The sequence below is a fragment of the Procambarus clarkii genome, chromosome 12, assembly GCF_040958095.1.
Source record: "Procambarus clarkii isolate CNS0578487 chromosome 12, FALCON_Pclarkii_2.0, whole genome shotgun sequence".
NCBI lineage: Eukaryota > Metazoa > Arthropoda > Malacostraca > Decapoda > Cambaridae > Procambarus > Procambarus clarkii.
This window is the reverse complement of record NC_091161.1, coordinates 5,297,139-5,313,262: the sequence shown is the minus strand read 5'-3', so window position 1 is coordinate 5,313,262 and position 16,124 is coordinate 5,297,139. Positions and strand designations below refer to the sequence as shown.

At 45.7% G+C, this 16,124-nt stretch overlaps 2 protein-coding genes and 1 pseudogene across 2 annotated transcripts; all 3 read left to right on the top strand.

Annotated features, from left to right (window-relative positions):
* The first annotated feature begins 7,282 nt into the window (after positions 1–7,282).
* Positions 7,283–7,600, top strand: LOC138364188 (pre-mRNA-splicing factor 38A-like). The gene has a single exon (XM_069323513.1). The coding sequence runs from the start codon at positions 7,283–7,285 to the stop codon at positions 7,598–7,600; it is 318 nt and encodes a 105-aa protein (XP_069179614.1).
* A 111-nt stretch (positions 7,601–7,711) lies between these two features.
* Positions 7,712–8,694, top strand: LOC138364187 (pre-mRNA-splicing factor 38-like). The gene is made up of 2 exons (XM_069323512.1): positions 7,712–8,051; positions 8,687–8,694. Exons 1-2 carry the CDS (start codon positions 7,712–7,714, stop codon positions 8,692–8,694), a joined length of 348 nt encoding a protein of 115 aa, XP_069179613.1.
* Positions 8,695–11,342: 2,648 nt separating this feature from the next.
* On the top strand, positions 11,343–12,296 carry LOC123753001 (pre-mRNA-splicing factor 38A pseudogene; annotated as a pseudogene).
* Positions 12,297–16,124: the final 3,828 nt, after the last annotated feature.

Genomic DNA, 16,124 nt, shown 5'->3' with positions numbered 1-16,124 from the left:
CGAAGTCAGGGTTAGGGGGGCATGGGTAAACTGAGTAAAGGAGGGAAGGTAGCTAGAGGACCAACCAGGGGAAGACGAGTAGGGTCTGGAGGAGGAAGAGGGGGGGGGATAACCGAGGGTCAAGGACAGCAGCAGGAGGGGCAGAAACCAGGGAATGCACCTCAGCAAGGGCACCAATTGAAAGGGAAGCGGAGGTCAAAAAGACCTCCATAGCAGGAACAGGGGGCGCGACCACCGAAACGGGAGGGGATGGAGCGAGAGTGTCAGAAGTAGGGGACGAGGAAGAATGCAAAGCCTTTTTACCCGCCGGGGAGAAGGAAGGAGAGGAGCCAGGCTTTTGCTTCTGACTCAGAGAGACAGGTGTCCCAGCAACTACGTTCTGGGCAACGGATTCCAGCGTCTCAACAGGAGAAGCTGAACGAGAGCATATACGATGGCAGTTGGGAGAGCGTTGGACATCAGCTCGTACGGACAGGCTGCAAGGAGAGCCAAAAGACGGAGAAGGATGGGAAGGAGGATCGGAGGGAGACGAGGAAGAAGACACAGGAGACATGTCAAACCGGGCAGAAAGAAGGGGAACCCCAGACAGAGGACCAGGAGGGGGACCCTTTGGGACAGAACTCAAAGAGGAGGGGGGCGGTGGGCGAATCAGGGTCCAAGGCCTGGAAACGGTATTGAGGCTGAGGAAGGTGGGAAGGACAAGGAGAGGAAGAGCGCAACACGTGAGCATAAGACACATTAGCATAAGGTGGGAGTCGGCGAACCTGGCGCCTTGCCTCAGGAAAGATAAATGCTCCCGGTGCTTCAAGTTGAGGATGGCTGCCTCAAGCTTGTAATGTATACACGCACAGGAGAAGGTAGGGTGGGCCTCACCGCAATTGAGGCAGCGAGCCTGGGGAGAAGTGCACTCCAACTTAGTGACCTTTGCCCCCCCACACAAAGGACAGAGAGAGACCGTTCCAGAGCAGCGGAGGGCACCATGCCCAAACCTCCAGCACTTATTACAGAGCCGAGGAGAGGGAATGTACAACTGCATGGAACACCTGGCACCAGCAAGAATGACAGAGGGCAGAAGGGTCCTACCATCAAAGGTAATCTTCACAACCCGAAGTGGTTGACACCATGAGAGAGACGAGTAAATGAAGTCGACCTGGAGGACAGAATGGCCCTGGACATCAAGGATATGACGAATATCTACGTGGCAGTCCTGGAGATTCCAAACACCGGTAACAACATGGGGTGGGAGGAGAATAGTGCCAACACTGGCATTTAACCGAGCATTCTTGGAGACCCGAACAGGGATCTCGTCAAGGCAAGACAAGGCAGCCAAGCGGGAGGCTGCATCCTGAGAAGGAGCAACAACGACACGTGTACCGAGATGTGTGGGGTGGAAAGTAACAGAGACATCTAGGGAATCAACATGGTGCCTATGAAGGGAGAAATCGTCATGAGGCGCAGAATCAAGAGGGAGGAGATCAAAGTATTTGGCCCACGAAGCGGGATCAAAGAAGGCTTGATACGCATCAGTATGGGAAGGGATCGAGTGAGTGCGGCCGTGTCGAGAACGGCGTTGAGAACCCCCAGAGAGAGAGAGAGAGAGAGAGAGAGATAGGGGGGGGGGAGGTTAAAAGGCGCAGTATTCACAACGAGAGACTGAGCCATGTCAGGGAACGAGGTGCTCACCACTGGGGGCTTGGGGCTCGACCCAACCACAGAGGAGGGAGGCGAGCCGAGGGGAGTAGTCATGAGGGTCAGAGGAGGAGCAAGGTCGGGGTCCAATGCAATGGGGGCTACAGAGCCCGGTCTTCCAACACGGTCCAACTCGGGGGCTTGGTCGCCCACCCCAGGAGCCTGAGAAGATAGAAGAGGAACAGAATTAGTCATAAGTACGAAGAGAAAAACATTCATTCACGAATGTGCCCCCATACCCACCATGGGGCCACAATTAAAGGCAGGACACCCAACAAGAAGCTATTGCCGATCATGCCGGGGCCTCCTAGGGGTGCATTGTGAGTATACACCCCCACAAACACCACCTTAAGAACCGTCAGTCTGTCGAGATCGGGTTCAGTGACGAAAGGAGGATTGACAATAAAAGGTTCCCCTCGCTCTCGACGTTGGGTACTACAGTTCTACTGGTGCAAGAGTATGCCTCCCGAAGCACCTGGGCGTCAAAATAGAAGTAGTCCAAAACAATAACCAAAACAAGCAAAAGGTCGGCAGGAAACAACAAGCAGATAGGAGAAGAGGGGGGAGAAAAACGAAACATAAGGGAAAGGAAAAGCGATCCGGCACAATTGGAGAAGACAGCAGCAGGAGCATAAGGTGACAAAAGGATAGAGGACTGTCCCATGGCGCATCACACTCCGGCACCCGACCACCAAGCCAACTCACGACGCCAGCGGGCCAGATGGGGAGGGGGCAAAGAACATAAGAAAACCTACAATTGTAGGGACAAGAGTTACACATACTAATGAAGACACTATTACGAAAATTATTTTGGGGAAAACTTAAAAATATTGGAGGAAATCTAAGTGCATGAGGGGCAGGGTAAACACTTTATACTAAAAGAGATCTGAACTAACAATAAGAACATTCAAGGAAAATAAATGAATACAAAAAAAGGGTGTTGAATATAATGAAATGCCATTTTCTGGGTGAGACCCGGAGGCTCCCCGGAGCTATACCAGGCTGATATGCTAATGTCAGACTTTGGCATCAGTCATGTGTATAGAGTTCTAGGGCCTACCGGGGACCACAGCCAGAACCTGGCCCCCTCAGAGAGGCAAGGGGAGCAATGGCCTATAGAAACCTCCGAGTAGTTGGAAGCATTCTATGTCTGCCATCGACCAGGTCAAGCATCCAGATAGGTAAGCATTCCAAAACAAACCCCTATTCTGGTTAAAATTGCTACCAAAAGCCGAACTAGTGGATAGAACTCCCCAACAGAAAACAAGCAAACTAGTATGACGTCACACGTCACCGCGCCGCTGTCTGCGCAGCTCCCCCCCCCCTCCGTGGGAGGGGAAAGTGGTAGCCCCAGACCTCTCACGCCGGCTATCCACCCATCAGTTCTGAGGCTGGATGTCAAAACACACGAAAAACCGCCGACCGGAGGGAGGGAAGGTTGCAGGGGAGCCTCCGGGTCTCACTCAGAAAATGGCGTTTCGTTACATTCAACACTGGTTTTCTGGGGGGAGCCCCGTCGGCTTCCCGGAGCTAACTACCCACAGAGGAAGGTCAAAGGGACGGAACCGGGAGGCGGTCACCACACACCCCTCAACTGAAGCGAGACAACCGACTGCAAACGCCAACCCAAGGCGACATAGCCCCGAAAGGGCCTTGGAACAACACGAGACAATGAGCAGCTAGATCCCTGTACGATCGCCAAAAGATCCGTGCCCGAATGACAGCAAGGACACGCCGCCCAGACGGCAGCAAGAGCAGCAAACCCAAGAATGCCACGGGCATGGGGAAAGAACACAGGCAGGCTAGTCGCAATAACACGGCGGATAACCTGGGACACCATTACCCACAAACAGGGAAGAACGGAACTGGATCAACTCAAAGCGCGCCCTGGACATAGAGGCCACAGCAAGCAAATACCAGCAGAGGGCCGCCACTGAACACAAAACCCGATGCACCCCCGGCCTGACCAACCAAGGACCCGTCTGGAACGCAGCAGCCCCATCCCGTGCCAGAAAAGATGGAGACGGCTGCCACCGAACAACCAAAACGCCAAGACGGAAGGAGCAGAAACCCCTGCGGAAGAGAACAAGAAGCTCAGTGACCCCGACCCCCAGAGGCAAATGCCAACAGGAAAGAGCCGTCGAAAAGCAAACCTGAATCAAAGGGGCACCACCAACTGAGGAGAAGACAGAGCACGCTGACCAGAGACCAGGACGATGCAAGCGGCGCATGAACAGGCCGGAGGTGAAACACACGAGACAGCTCACTAACGGCGCAGAAGCAACACCAACACTGAAAGCAAGCCGAAGCGGCTCCGCTAACGCCGCATGAAATGATGCGACAGTATGTGGGAAGATGACGGCCCCCAACCCGCACCAGAAAAATCAAGCCGACGCTAACAACTGCAGCCACCTAAAAAGGCACATGAGGAAATGGAAGGACCGCCAAAATACCCCACACTGCAGCCTAGAAGCACGCAGGTGGAACACCAACAACGAAGCCTCTAGACCACCAACCAAAGGCAAGACACGTGAGGCAGAACGGAATCAGCCCCGACAAGGTTCACCTGAGCCAAGGAAGAGGTGGAGTCGTGGGAAGATCTTGGGCGCTACCCCCAAAGAAGCCCAAGCTGGCAAATAAGGAGAGGGAATGTCTGCCGAACAGAAAGCTCCCCAATGCGACCCAGCAAACACACAACGTTTTGGAAACCTTCACCAAAGTTTCAACATGGTTGTGGGGAGAGAGAAGTTTCATGTGTGGTTGAACAAGCACATGAGCAACCTTTAACCCAAGAATGGTAAAAGTATTTCTTTATGTAATACAGCAAATGCTGCCTATTCTTACACTAGTTTCACCTTTATTTACTAAAAAAATATTTTGTTCATGTTAAAATATTAAATTTATGTACATTATACATATAAATTGTGAATGCTGTGACTTAGTTGTATGATAGGTGTGCGAAACATTTACTTTTTATTATGATCTTGCTAAAAAAAAATTATAACACTGTTTGCTAAATGCTGTATTCAGCAATACTGTTTTTATGTTTAAACGTTTCTATTTTAAATTAAGTAAAAATGCTTAATGTATGTGGGTGGTTTTGTGCATGTGTGGGGTTGTGCTGGTCTGTGTGTGTGCGTGTACTTTTGATGTGTATGTTAAAGTGCAAATATGTAAGCACTACCATTACAAGAATAGGTGTATGGAGGTATTCCTTTTTTTTATTAATACATTAGGTACATCTGCATTTGTGCAGCTACCCTAGACTACATGAAGGGGGAGTACAGTGTCAAAAAGCTAGTTACGTGATGCTAAAAATTCCCCATCACACTGGATGGTTAGCCCGTTTTGAATGAACAGCATGTTAAAATTTTTGAATGCGTCTGTGGGGTTGACCGCTGAATGTAATGGACTTGAGTCGAGGACGGGTTGGTCCTGGGACCTCTGTTGTTTAATATATATATAAATGATTTAGATTCAGGTTTGAGTAGCAACATTTGCAAATTTGCCGATGATACGAAAATCGGTAGGGAAATTAATTCGGAAGAAGACTTACTTTCACTTCAAGTTGATCTAGATAGGGTTTTGAAATGGTCAAAGGATTGGCAGATGCAGTTTAATGCTGATAAATGTAAAGTTCTGAGGTTAGGTAATGATGATAGAGTTACAAGATACGAGCTAGATGGTGTTGAGATTGCGAAAGGGATCTGGGAGTTATGATTAGTAAGAATTTAAGCTGAGTAGACGCAGGCTAACAGTAAGGAAAGAGCAAGAAAAATTCTTTATAGACAGCATAGAACATTGGTATAACAATTATGGGCCTGAGAATGTACAACAGTTTTATGATGACCTCATAAATAATACCTATGAGGCCATCAAAAATAGTGAGTCACGCCAAACAAAAAGAAGTACTAGTAAACAGGTCAGACACAACCAGTACTATGATGATGCTAAACTGAAAGAGCTTAAGGAGCCATGGTAACCGAAAACCTGAAGAAAAATGGAATATTTACGAAAAATTACGAAAAATACTACAACGTTCTGGCAACACTGTGGTCCAAACCGTTTAATGATATCTTGAAAAATAACGTAGAGTCAAATTTCCCGCTGCAACTTTCGTGAATCTGGTCCTCGCGGCGTGAGTGCGCCGAGGGGTATTGTATCTTACGTTGTAGAAGTCTTATTTTTCGTAATAGCGTTGAAAATAACATGTTATGCATAAAATGAATATAAACTCACTCATTGGCAACAGTATTGTGTGAGAGAGAGGGTGGTACGTGGCTCAGGCCCTCAGTGACTGTATGTCTCTCGTGGGGAGTGGTTCTATCGCTGACGCGCTCTCACAATATCTCCCAGAACTCATGCTATTATTGTTATTTGTACTGCAATATGACTTACCAAACGAACAAGAGACAAGCATTGAAAGCTAGATGCATGCGAGCTCTCCATAGAAGGTACGAGCTGGCCGCAAATGCGTAAATCACGCATTGTCACGAGTGACCGCGAGTAGAGTAACTTGTCGCGCGCGCTACGCAACTCCAACTTTTACAACTAGATCTGGTTTCACAGCCTTTATTTATTATTCAATTTACATGAAACTTGCACACTATATGTAGAGTTTACGCCTCTAAAAACTTACGTCATTATTCTTATCTACGTAGATTTATTGATTTTATAAATAATGATACACTTCATTTTGTTGCATACGTTTTTGGGAAACTTTTAAAAATCTGTATTTAGGAAAGACTTGGGTAAATACTGGTTCAGTAACAGGGTTGTTGATTTGTGGAACCAATTGCCACGTAACATTGTGGAGGTGGGGTCTCTCGATTGTTTCAAGCATGGGTTGGACATGTATATGAGTGGGATTGGGTGGTTATAAATAGGAGCTGTCTCGTATGGGGCAATAGGCTTTCTGCAGTTGCCTTTGTTCTATGTTCTTATGTTTACAAGTGGATTGATGGACACAACAAACGGGATAATAATAGGGTATTAAAAGTATCAACACAAGACAGAACACGAAACAATGGGTATAAATTGGATAAATTTAGATTTAGGAAAGACTTGGGTAAATACTGGTTCAGTAACAGGGTTGTTGATTTGTGGAACCAATTACCGCATAACGTGGTGGAGGTGGTGTCCCTCGATTGTTTCAAGCGCGGGTTGGACATGTTTATGAGTGGGATTGGGTGGTTATAAATAGGAGCTGCCTCGTACGGGCCAATAGGCCTTCTGCAGTTATCTTTGTTTTTATATTCATATGCTCTCATAATCTTGCTCCTCCCCACCCGTCTTCTATCCCTCACTGACACCTGACTCCTACCCTCTTCTCTAGGACACTAATAAATACGCCTCCATCCTAAACATGGCACACCATCTGGTCACCACTTGGTCCGGGAGACATCTCCCGTCACGCAGGGTGCAGTCGCACCTCCACAGATCTCCAGTATCATCTATTGATACTGGAAATGGCTCAAAAGGGCCACCACTTACGGGCTATTCATGCCCGTGCCACCTTTTGGGTGGCTTAATCTTCTCTCTCTCTCTCTCTCATCAATCAATCTAAACATGGCCTCTGTAATCAGTAGGCGAAATGGCCAACCGCACGATCAGGGAAGCCCGGGCTACTCACGGCACAAACCCCCAGTATTTAGTTGAGAAAATTATAAGAACTAGGATATACGACTCTAGATACTGGAAAGAAGAATGCTTTGCCCTCTCGGCGGAATTACTAGTCGACAAAGCAATAGCCCTCAGGTGTATTGGTGGTGTTCACGGAGCCAACAGCATACCCACGCCATTCCTATGTCTCGTGCTAAAGATGCTCCAGATCCAACCTGAGACTGACATAATTATAGAATTCATCACACAAGAGGATTTTAAGTATGCTCGTGCTTTGGGGGCATTTTAATTGAGACTTGTATGTGGATCACTGAATTGTTACAAGTCCCTGGAACCTCTCCTTAATGACTTTAGGAAACTACGCGTTATTGACCGTTCCGGCCAGTTCCAGTTTACTCACATGGATGAATATATTGATTGTTTATTAAGAGATGAATGTTCATGTGATATAATTTTACCGAGGATCCAAAAGAGACCGATTCATGAAGCCAACAACGAGCTTAAAGGTCGAGTATCCGTATTAAATGATGATTTGGACAACCACGAGAGGGAAAGTGATGAGGAGGACATCTTTCCTCCACCAAGACCAAGAAATGATCCAGTAGAGCCATCCCGAACAACACTCTGTGACGACCAGGATGGCAGAGGCCACTCTAGCTCCCCACACCGAGGCCTTCCATGTGACAGAGAAAGAGAAAAGCTTCGCAGAAGTCACTCACAGAAGACAGATCATGAAAGAGGCAAGGAAAGGTCGAGAAAGAGACATCGCAGCAGATCAGAACAACGTCAGCGACGAGGATCTCCAGCCCATCGTCCTCATCACCGAAAAAATCGTGGAGAAAGAGAATCAAATAGAGAGAGAGGAAGGGATTGGAATCGTTGTGAACGCAAAGGAAAACAATATCGCAGTGGACGTAGTAAATGAGATACCTTTTTGAGGATGTGGTAGGAGCTGACAGTGCTCCATTTGACCTGCAACCTCACTAATATCTCACTGCCCTCTCATGAGTTGACCTCACACTTGACTGCCGCCTCATGATATGAACCTCAAGCTTCCTGTGTTATCATTATATATATAATTATACACGAAGCCTTCTTTGGACTCTTGTATGTATTTGAAGACCTGTATTCACGTTTCTGTCTTATAAGAACTATGTATTAATAAACACTGTTGTAATAAATGAATGCTATTATTTACATCTCATTATTTACCATCCCAAAGAATAATATGTACCTTTATTCAAGTACAAATAAAATATTTAAATATCTTAGCGCCTGGTGCTTTGAGAGTAGCTGTGATTAGGGTCTTCATCTGGATGAAAAATGTGAAAACCATCTTAAATGTGTTTTTTGATGTTTTTGACGTTGGTCGCAGAAAGGTGACATTTATATAAGGTATTTATATAAAGTCGTTTTTAACATATAAAATACGTTAATTTCAGTCACTCAATTCATGGACCTTTGGTGCAAACGTATAACTAATGTTTTTAAACGTTTCTATTTTAAATTAAGTAAAAATGCCTAATGTATGTGGGTGGTTTTGTGCATGTGTGGGGTTGTGCTGGTCTGTGTGTGTGCGTGTACTTTTGATGTGTATGTTAAAGTGCAAATATGTAAGCACTACCATTACAAGAATAGGTGTATGGAGGTATTCCTTTTTTTTATTAATACATTAGGTACATCTGCATTTGTGCAGCTACCCTAGACTACATGAAGGGGGAGTACAGTGTCAAAAAGCTAGTTACGTGATGCTAAAAATTCCCCATCACACTGGATGGTTAGCCCGTTTTGAATGAACAGCATGTTAAAATTTTTGAATGCGTCTGTGGGGTTGACCGCTGAATGTAATGGACTTGAGTCGAGGACGGGTTGGTCCTGGGACCTCTGTTGTTTAATATATATATAAATGATTTAGATTCAGGTTTGAGTAGCAACATTTGCAAATTTGCCGATGATACGAAAATCGGTAGGGAAATTAATTCGGAAGAAGACTTACTTTCACTTCAAGTTGATCTAGATAGGGTTTTGAAATGGTCAAAGGATTGGCAGATGCAGTTTAATGCTGATAAATGTAAAGTTCTGAGGTTAGGTAATGATGATAGAGTTACAAGATACGAGCTAGATGGTGTTGAGATTGCGAAAGGGATCTGGGAGTTATGATTAGTAAGAATTTAAGCTGAGTAGACGCAGGCTAACAGTAAGGAAAGAGCAAGAAAAATTCTTTATAGACAGCATAGAACATTGGTATAACAATTATGGGCCTGAGAATGTACAACAGTTTTATGATGACCTCATAAATAATACCTATGAGGCCATCAAAAATAGTGAGTCACGCCAAACAAAAAGAAGTACTAGTAAACAGGTCAGACACAACCAGTACTATGATGATGCTAAACTGAAAGAGCTTAAGGAGCCATGGTAACCGAAAACCTGAAGAAAAATGGAATATTTACGAAAAATTACGAAAAATACTACAACGTTCTGGCAACACTGTGGTCCAAACCGTTTAATGATATCTTGAAAAATAACGTAGAGTCAAATTTCCCGCTGCAACTTTCGTGAATCTGGTCCTCGCGGCGTGAGTGCGCCGCGGGGTATTGTATCTTACGTTGTAGAAGTCTTATTTTTCGTAATAGCGTTGAAAATAACATGTTATGCATAAAATGAATATAAACTCACTCATTGGCAACAGTATTGTGTGAGAGAGAGGGTGGTACGTGGCTCAGGCCCTCAGTGACTGTATGTCTCTCGTGGGGAGTGGTTCTATCGCTGACGCGCTCTCACAATATCTCCCAGAACTCATGCTATTATTGTTATTTGTACTGCAATATGACTTACCAAACGAACAAGAGACAAGCATTGAAAGCTAGATGCATGCGAGCTCTCCATAGAAGGTACGAGCTGGCCGCAAATGCGTAAATCACGCATTGTCACGAGTGACCGCGAGTAGAGTAACTTGTCGCGCGCGCTACGCAACTCCAACTTTTACAACTAGATCTGGTTTCACAGCCTTTATTTATTATTCAATTTACATGAAACTTGCACACTATATGTAGAGTTTACGCCTCTAAAAACTTACGTCATTATTCTTATCTACGTAGATTTATTGATTTTATAAATAATGATACACTTCATTTTGTTGCATACGTTTTTGGGAAACTTTTAAAAATCTGTATTTAGGAAAGACTTGGGTAAATACTGGTTCAGTAACAGGGTTGTTGATTTGTGGAACCAATTGCCACGTAACATTGTGGAGGTGGGGTCTCTCGATTGTTTCAAGCATGGGTTGGACATGTATATGAGTGGGATTGGGTGGTTATAAATAGGAGCTGTCTCGTATGGGCCAATAGGCCTTCTGCAGTTGCCTTTGTTCTATGTTCTTATGTTTACAAGTGGATTGATGGACACAACAAACGGGATAATAATAGGGTATTAAAAGTATCAACACAAGACAGAACACGAAACAATGGGTATAAATTGGATAAATTTAGATTTAGGAAAGACTTGGGTAAATACTGGTTCAGTAACAGGGTTGTTGATTTGTGGAACCAATTACCGCATAACGTGGTGGAGGTGGTGTCCCTCGATTGTTTCAAGCGCGGGAAGGACATGTTTATGAGTGGGATTGGGTGGTTATAAATAGGAGCTGCCTCGTACGGGCCAATAGGCCTTCTGCAGTTATCTTTGTTTCTATATTCATATGCTCTCATAATCTTGCTCCTCCCCACCCGTCTTCTATCCCTCACTGACACCTGACTCCTACCCTCTTCTCTAGGACACTAATAAATACGCCTCCATCCTAAACATGGCACACCATCTGGTCACCACTTGGTCCGGGAGACATCTCCCGTCACGCAGGGTGCAGTCGCACCTCCACAGATCTCCAGTATCATCTATTGATACTGGAAATGGCTCAAAAGGGCCACCACTTACGGGCTATTCATGCCCGTGCCACCTTTTGGGTGGCTTAATCTTCTCTCTCTCTCTCTCATCAATCAATCTAAACATGGCCTCTGTAATCAGTAGGCGAAATGGCCAACCGCACGATCAGGGAAGCCCGGGGCACTCACGGCACAAACCCCCAGTATTTAGTTGAGAAAATTATAAGAACTAGGATATACGACTCTAGATACTGGAAAGAAGAATGCTGTGCCCTCTCGGCGGAATTACTAGTCGACAAAGCAATAGCCCTCAGGTGTATTGGTGGTGTTCACGGAGCCAACAGCATACCCACGCCATTCCTATTTCTCGTGCTAAAGATGCTCCAGATCCAACCTGAGACTGACATAATTATAGAATTCATCACACAAGAGGATTTTAAGTATGCTCGTGCTTTGGGGGCATTTTACTTGAGACTTGTATGTGGATCACTGAATTGTTACAAGTACCTGGAACCTCTCCTTAATGACTTTAGGAAACTACGCGTTATTGACCGTTCCGGCCAGTTCCAGTTTACTCACATGGATGAATATATTGATTGTTTATTAAGAGATGAATGTTCATGTGATATAATTTTACCGAGGATCCAAAAGAGACCGATTCATGAAGCCAACAACGAGCTTAAAGGTCGAGTATCCGTATTAAATGATGATTTGGACAACCACGAGAGGGAAAGTGATGAGGAGGACATCTTTCCTCCACCAAGACCAAGAAATGATCCAGTAGAGCCATCCCGAACAACACTCTGTGACGACCAGGATGGCAGAGGCCACTCTAGCTCCCCACACCGAGGCCTTCCATGTGACAGAGAAAGAGAAAAGCTTCGCAGAAGTCACTCACAGAAGACAGATCATGAAAGAGGCAAGGAAAGGTCGAGAAAGAGACATCGCAGCAGATCAGAACAACGTCAGCGACGAGGATCTCCAGCCCATCGTCCCCATCACCGAAAAAATCGTGGAGAAAGAGAATCAAATAGAGAGAGAGGAAGGGATTGGAATCGTTGTGAACGCAAAGGAAAACAATATCGCAGTGGACGTAGTAAATGAGATACCTTTTTGAGGATGTGGTAGGAGCTGACAGTGCTCCATTTGACCTGCAACCTCACTAATATCTCACTGCCCTCTCATGAGTTGACCTCACACTTGACTGCCGCCTCATGATATGAACCTCAAGCTTCCTGTGTTATCATTATATATATAATTATACACGAAGCCTTCTTTGGACTCTTGTATGTATTTGAAGACCTGTATTCACGTTTCTGTCTTATAAGAACTATGTATTAATAAACACTGTTGTAATAAATGAATGCTATTATTTACATCTCATTATTTACCATCCCAAAGAATAATATGTACCTTTATTCAAGTACAAATAAAATATTTAAATATCTTAGCGCCTGGTGCTTGGAGAGTAGCTGTGATTAGGGTCTTCATCTGGATGAAAAATGTGAAAACCATCTTAAATGTGTTTTTTGATGTTTTTGACGTTGGTCGCAGAAAGGTGACATTTATATATGGTATTTATATAAAGTCGTTTTTAACATATAAAATACGTTAATTTCAGTCACTCAATTCATGGACCTTTGGTGCAAACGTATAACTAATGTTTTTAAATTATATTTTGGTACTTTATGCATAATACATCAACATAAATGGAAAATGCTGCTGCATAGGTATATGAAGGACAACCGCAACATTTAATCTACCAGTTTTTCTAATAAAAAATTTGAGTGCATCAAAATACCTCTTTATCGCATGCATCTGTATTATAGTAGATTTTACATTAAATATCACTGAAGTACAAATAGGTGAGTACAACTAGGCAAGTACAACATGAGTGCAACTAGGAGAGTACATGTAGCTAGGTGAGTACATCTTGGTGAACACTGCTAGATGGATACAAGTAGGTGAGTGCAACTGCATGAGAGCAACTAGGGGAGTGCATGTAGGTGAGTACAACTACACGAGAACAACTAGGTGCGTGCATGTAGGTGAGTACAACTACACGAGAACAACTAGGTGCGTGCATGTAGGGGAGTACAACTACACGAGAACAACTAGGTGCGTGCATGTAGGTGAGTACAACTACACGAGAACAACTAGGTGTGTGCATGTAGGTGAGTACAACTACACGAGAACAACTAGGTGTGTGCATGCAGGTGAGTACAACTACACGAGAACAACTAGGTGTGTGCATGTAGGTGAGTACAACTACACGAGAACAACTAGGTGTGTGCATGTAGGTGAGTACAACTACACGAGAACAACTAGGTGCGTGCATGTAGGTGAGTACAACTACACGAGAACAACTAGGTGTGTGCATGTAGGTGAGTACAACTACACGAGAACAACTAGGTGCGTGCATGTAGGTGAGTACAACTACACGAGAGCAACTAGGTGCGTGCATGTAGGTGAGTACAACTACACGAGAACAACTAGGTGTGTGCATGTAGGTGAGTACAACTACACGAGAACAACTAGGTGCGTGCATGTAGGTGAGTACAACTCACCATGCAACACCTCAGAACTACAGAAGTCAAGGAAGAGGAGGGGAAGGGGAGTATGGAAGTGCATCCATACTGCACTTAGGGAGGAGGAGGGAGAGGAGGAAGGAGGGCGGCGAGGAGGGAGGAGGAGAAAGGCGAGGTGGAAACAGGAGGAAGGAGAAAGAGAGCGAGTAGGATGGAGGAAGAAGGAGGAGGAGGGCGTGGCAGGAGGAGGGCAAGGAGTAAGGAGGAAGGAGGAGGAGGGTGAGGAAGAAGTAGTAGGAAGTAGTAGTGAGGAAGGCGAGGTGGAAGGAGGAAGGAGGAGGTGGTTTTGGAGTAAGGAGGAAGGAGTTCGTGGAAGAAGGAGGACGAGGAGTAGGGTGAGGAGGGAGGAGGAGAGCGAGGAGGAGGAGGAGGGCAAAGAGGAAGGAGAGGTGGAATGAGGAGGGGTGCAAGGAGGAACGAGGAAAAGGGCGAGGAGGAAGGAGAGGTGGAATGAGGAAGAGGGCGAGGAGGAAGGAGGAAGAGGGCGAGGAGGAAGGAGGAGGAGGGCAAGGAGGAAGAGTAGAAGATAGAGGAGCTCGAGGAGGAATTAAGGAGGAGGAGATCAAGTAGGAAGAAGGGGAGGAGGAGGAGGAGGAGGTCGAGGAGGAAGGAGTAGGTGTAGGAGGAAGGAGGAAGATGGTGGAGGGGGAAGGTGCAAGGAGGAGGACGTCGGAGAGGGCGGAACTAAGTGACGGCGGAGAAGAGGAGGGGGAGAATAGCAGGGGTAGAAGTAGTAGAGGTAAGAGGGGGAGGGCGAAGAGGAGGAGGAGTGAGGGAAGGGGGATGAGAGGGTAGGGGGAAGAAGTAAGAGAAGGGGGGATGAGAATGAGGGAGGAAGAGGAGCTAGGGGTAAGAGAAGGGGAAGAGGAGGGGTAAGAGAAGGGGAAGAAAAGGGGGAGGGGTAAGAGAAGGGGGTAAAGAGGGGGGAGGGGTAAGAGAAGGGGGGATGAGGAGGGGGGATGTGAAGGAACGGAAAGAGAAGGGGGAAGAGGAGAGGGGTAAGAGAAAGGGAATGAGGAGGAGGAAGGGGAAGAGGGGAGGAGGGAAGAGAGGAAGGAGGGAAGGAGAAGACGGGGAGCCAGTGTAACGGGATCTGTGTGACGGCTGGGGTATGTACACTGTAGGCCTACAACAGTTGCCATGACGTGTTAGGGAGCTTGATTTTTTTTTTTTTTGGAGATATATACAAGAGTTGTTACATTCTTGTACAGCCACTAGTACGCGTAGCGTTTCGGGCAGTTCCCTGGAATACTATCCCCGCCACGAAGAATCGTTTTTACAACCAAATACTCATTTTACTGTTGAGTTAAACAGAGGCTACAGTTAAGGATTTGCGCCCAGTAAATCCTCCCCAGCCAGGATACGAACCCATGACAAAGCGCTCACGGAACGCCAGGCGAGTGTCTTACCACTACACCGCGGAGACTGGTAAAGAGATGCCTGGATTAAACAGGTAGATAATGTCTTGGTAGATATAATATGGTGTGTTCTTCATAAAATACAGCAAGAAAAATAAAGAATCAGATAATAATGTTTTAAATAACTTTCTCTGATTTTACTTCTGAATTAAATTAATATAAATTGAACATTCAGGTTGGTGACACAGCGACGGTTGTTGAGAGGGTCCCAAAAGGCGACGATCAGCTGTACCCAGCCAACCCGTTCTCGTAAATTTAATAAGTCAATATTGACTTATGTCATGATCTCAGCCTGCAGGAGAAACGAGTCTCCCTCCTTGAGAGTTATTCATCAAGCCTGACCTGATTGGAAGGTCTAGCAAATATTGAGGTGATAACGCATATGTAAAATAGTTGCTTGGATATGTATAACAATTTGAGATTATTGGCAATGAAGAAGAAAACAGATAAATGACTGGCTAGGAGATGTGGACATTTTGCTGGAGGCATGAGGCTCGCTTCTGGAGGGGCTTTGACCTCACTTGAGGCCAGACATCGCAGGGGAAAAGCCGCGCTCCGTTGAGCTCCCGTCAGAAGGGAACCCCTAGTGATATATCTCGAAGAGAAGAGAAGTGTGCAGACGTGCCAGCTGTGGAATTGAGCTGAGAACGTTGTGGTCTCAAGTCTTGGACGGCGAGGAGAGTTTAATAAGCTGCTCAGAGGCATTTTCGTTGGCTGTGTGGAGCGCCCTGACCAGACGCCGTCAGAGGGAGAGCGCCCTCGACCAGATAATCTGTGGTAAGCACGATTTAAGCCAGTTCATAGTGATTGCTTGTAGTTGGTCGTGTGCCCAGCGAAAGTAGCGATGTTTATATATAAGTTAGACATGTTTTAATAAGGCAGAAGGCCTGAAATAAGAGAGTGGAGAGGGAGGAACACGGAGCGAC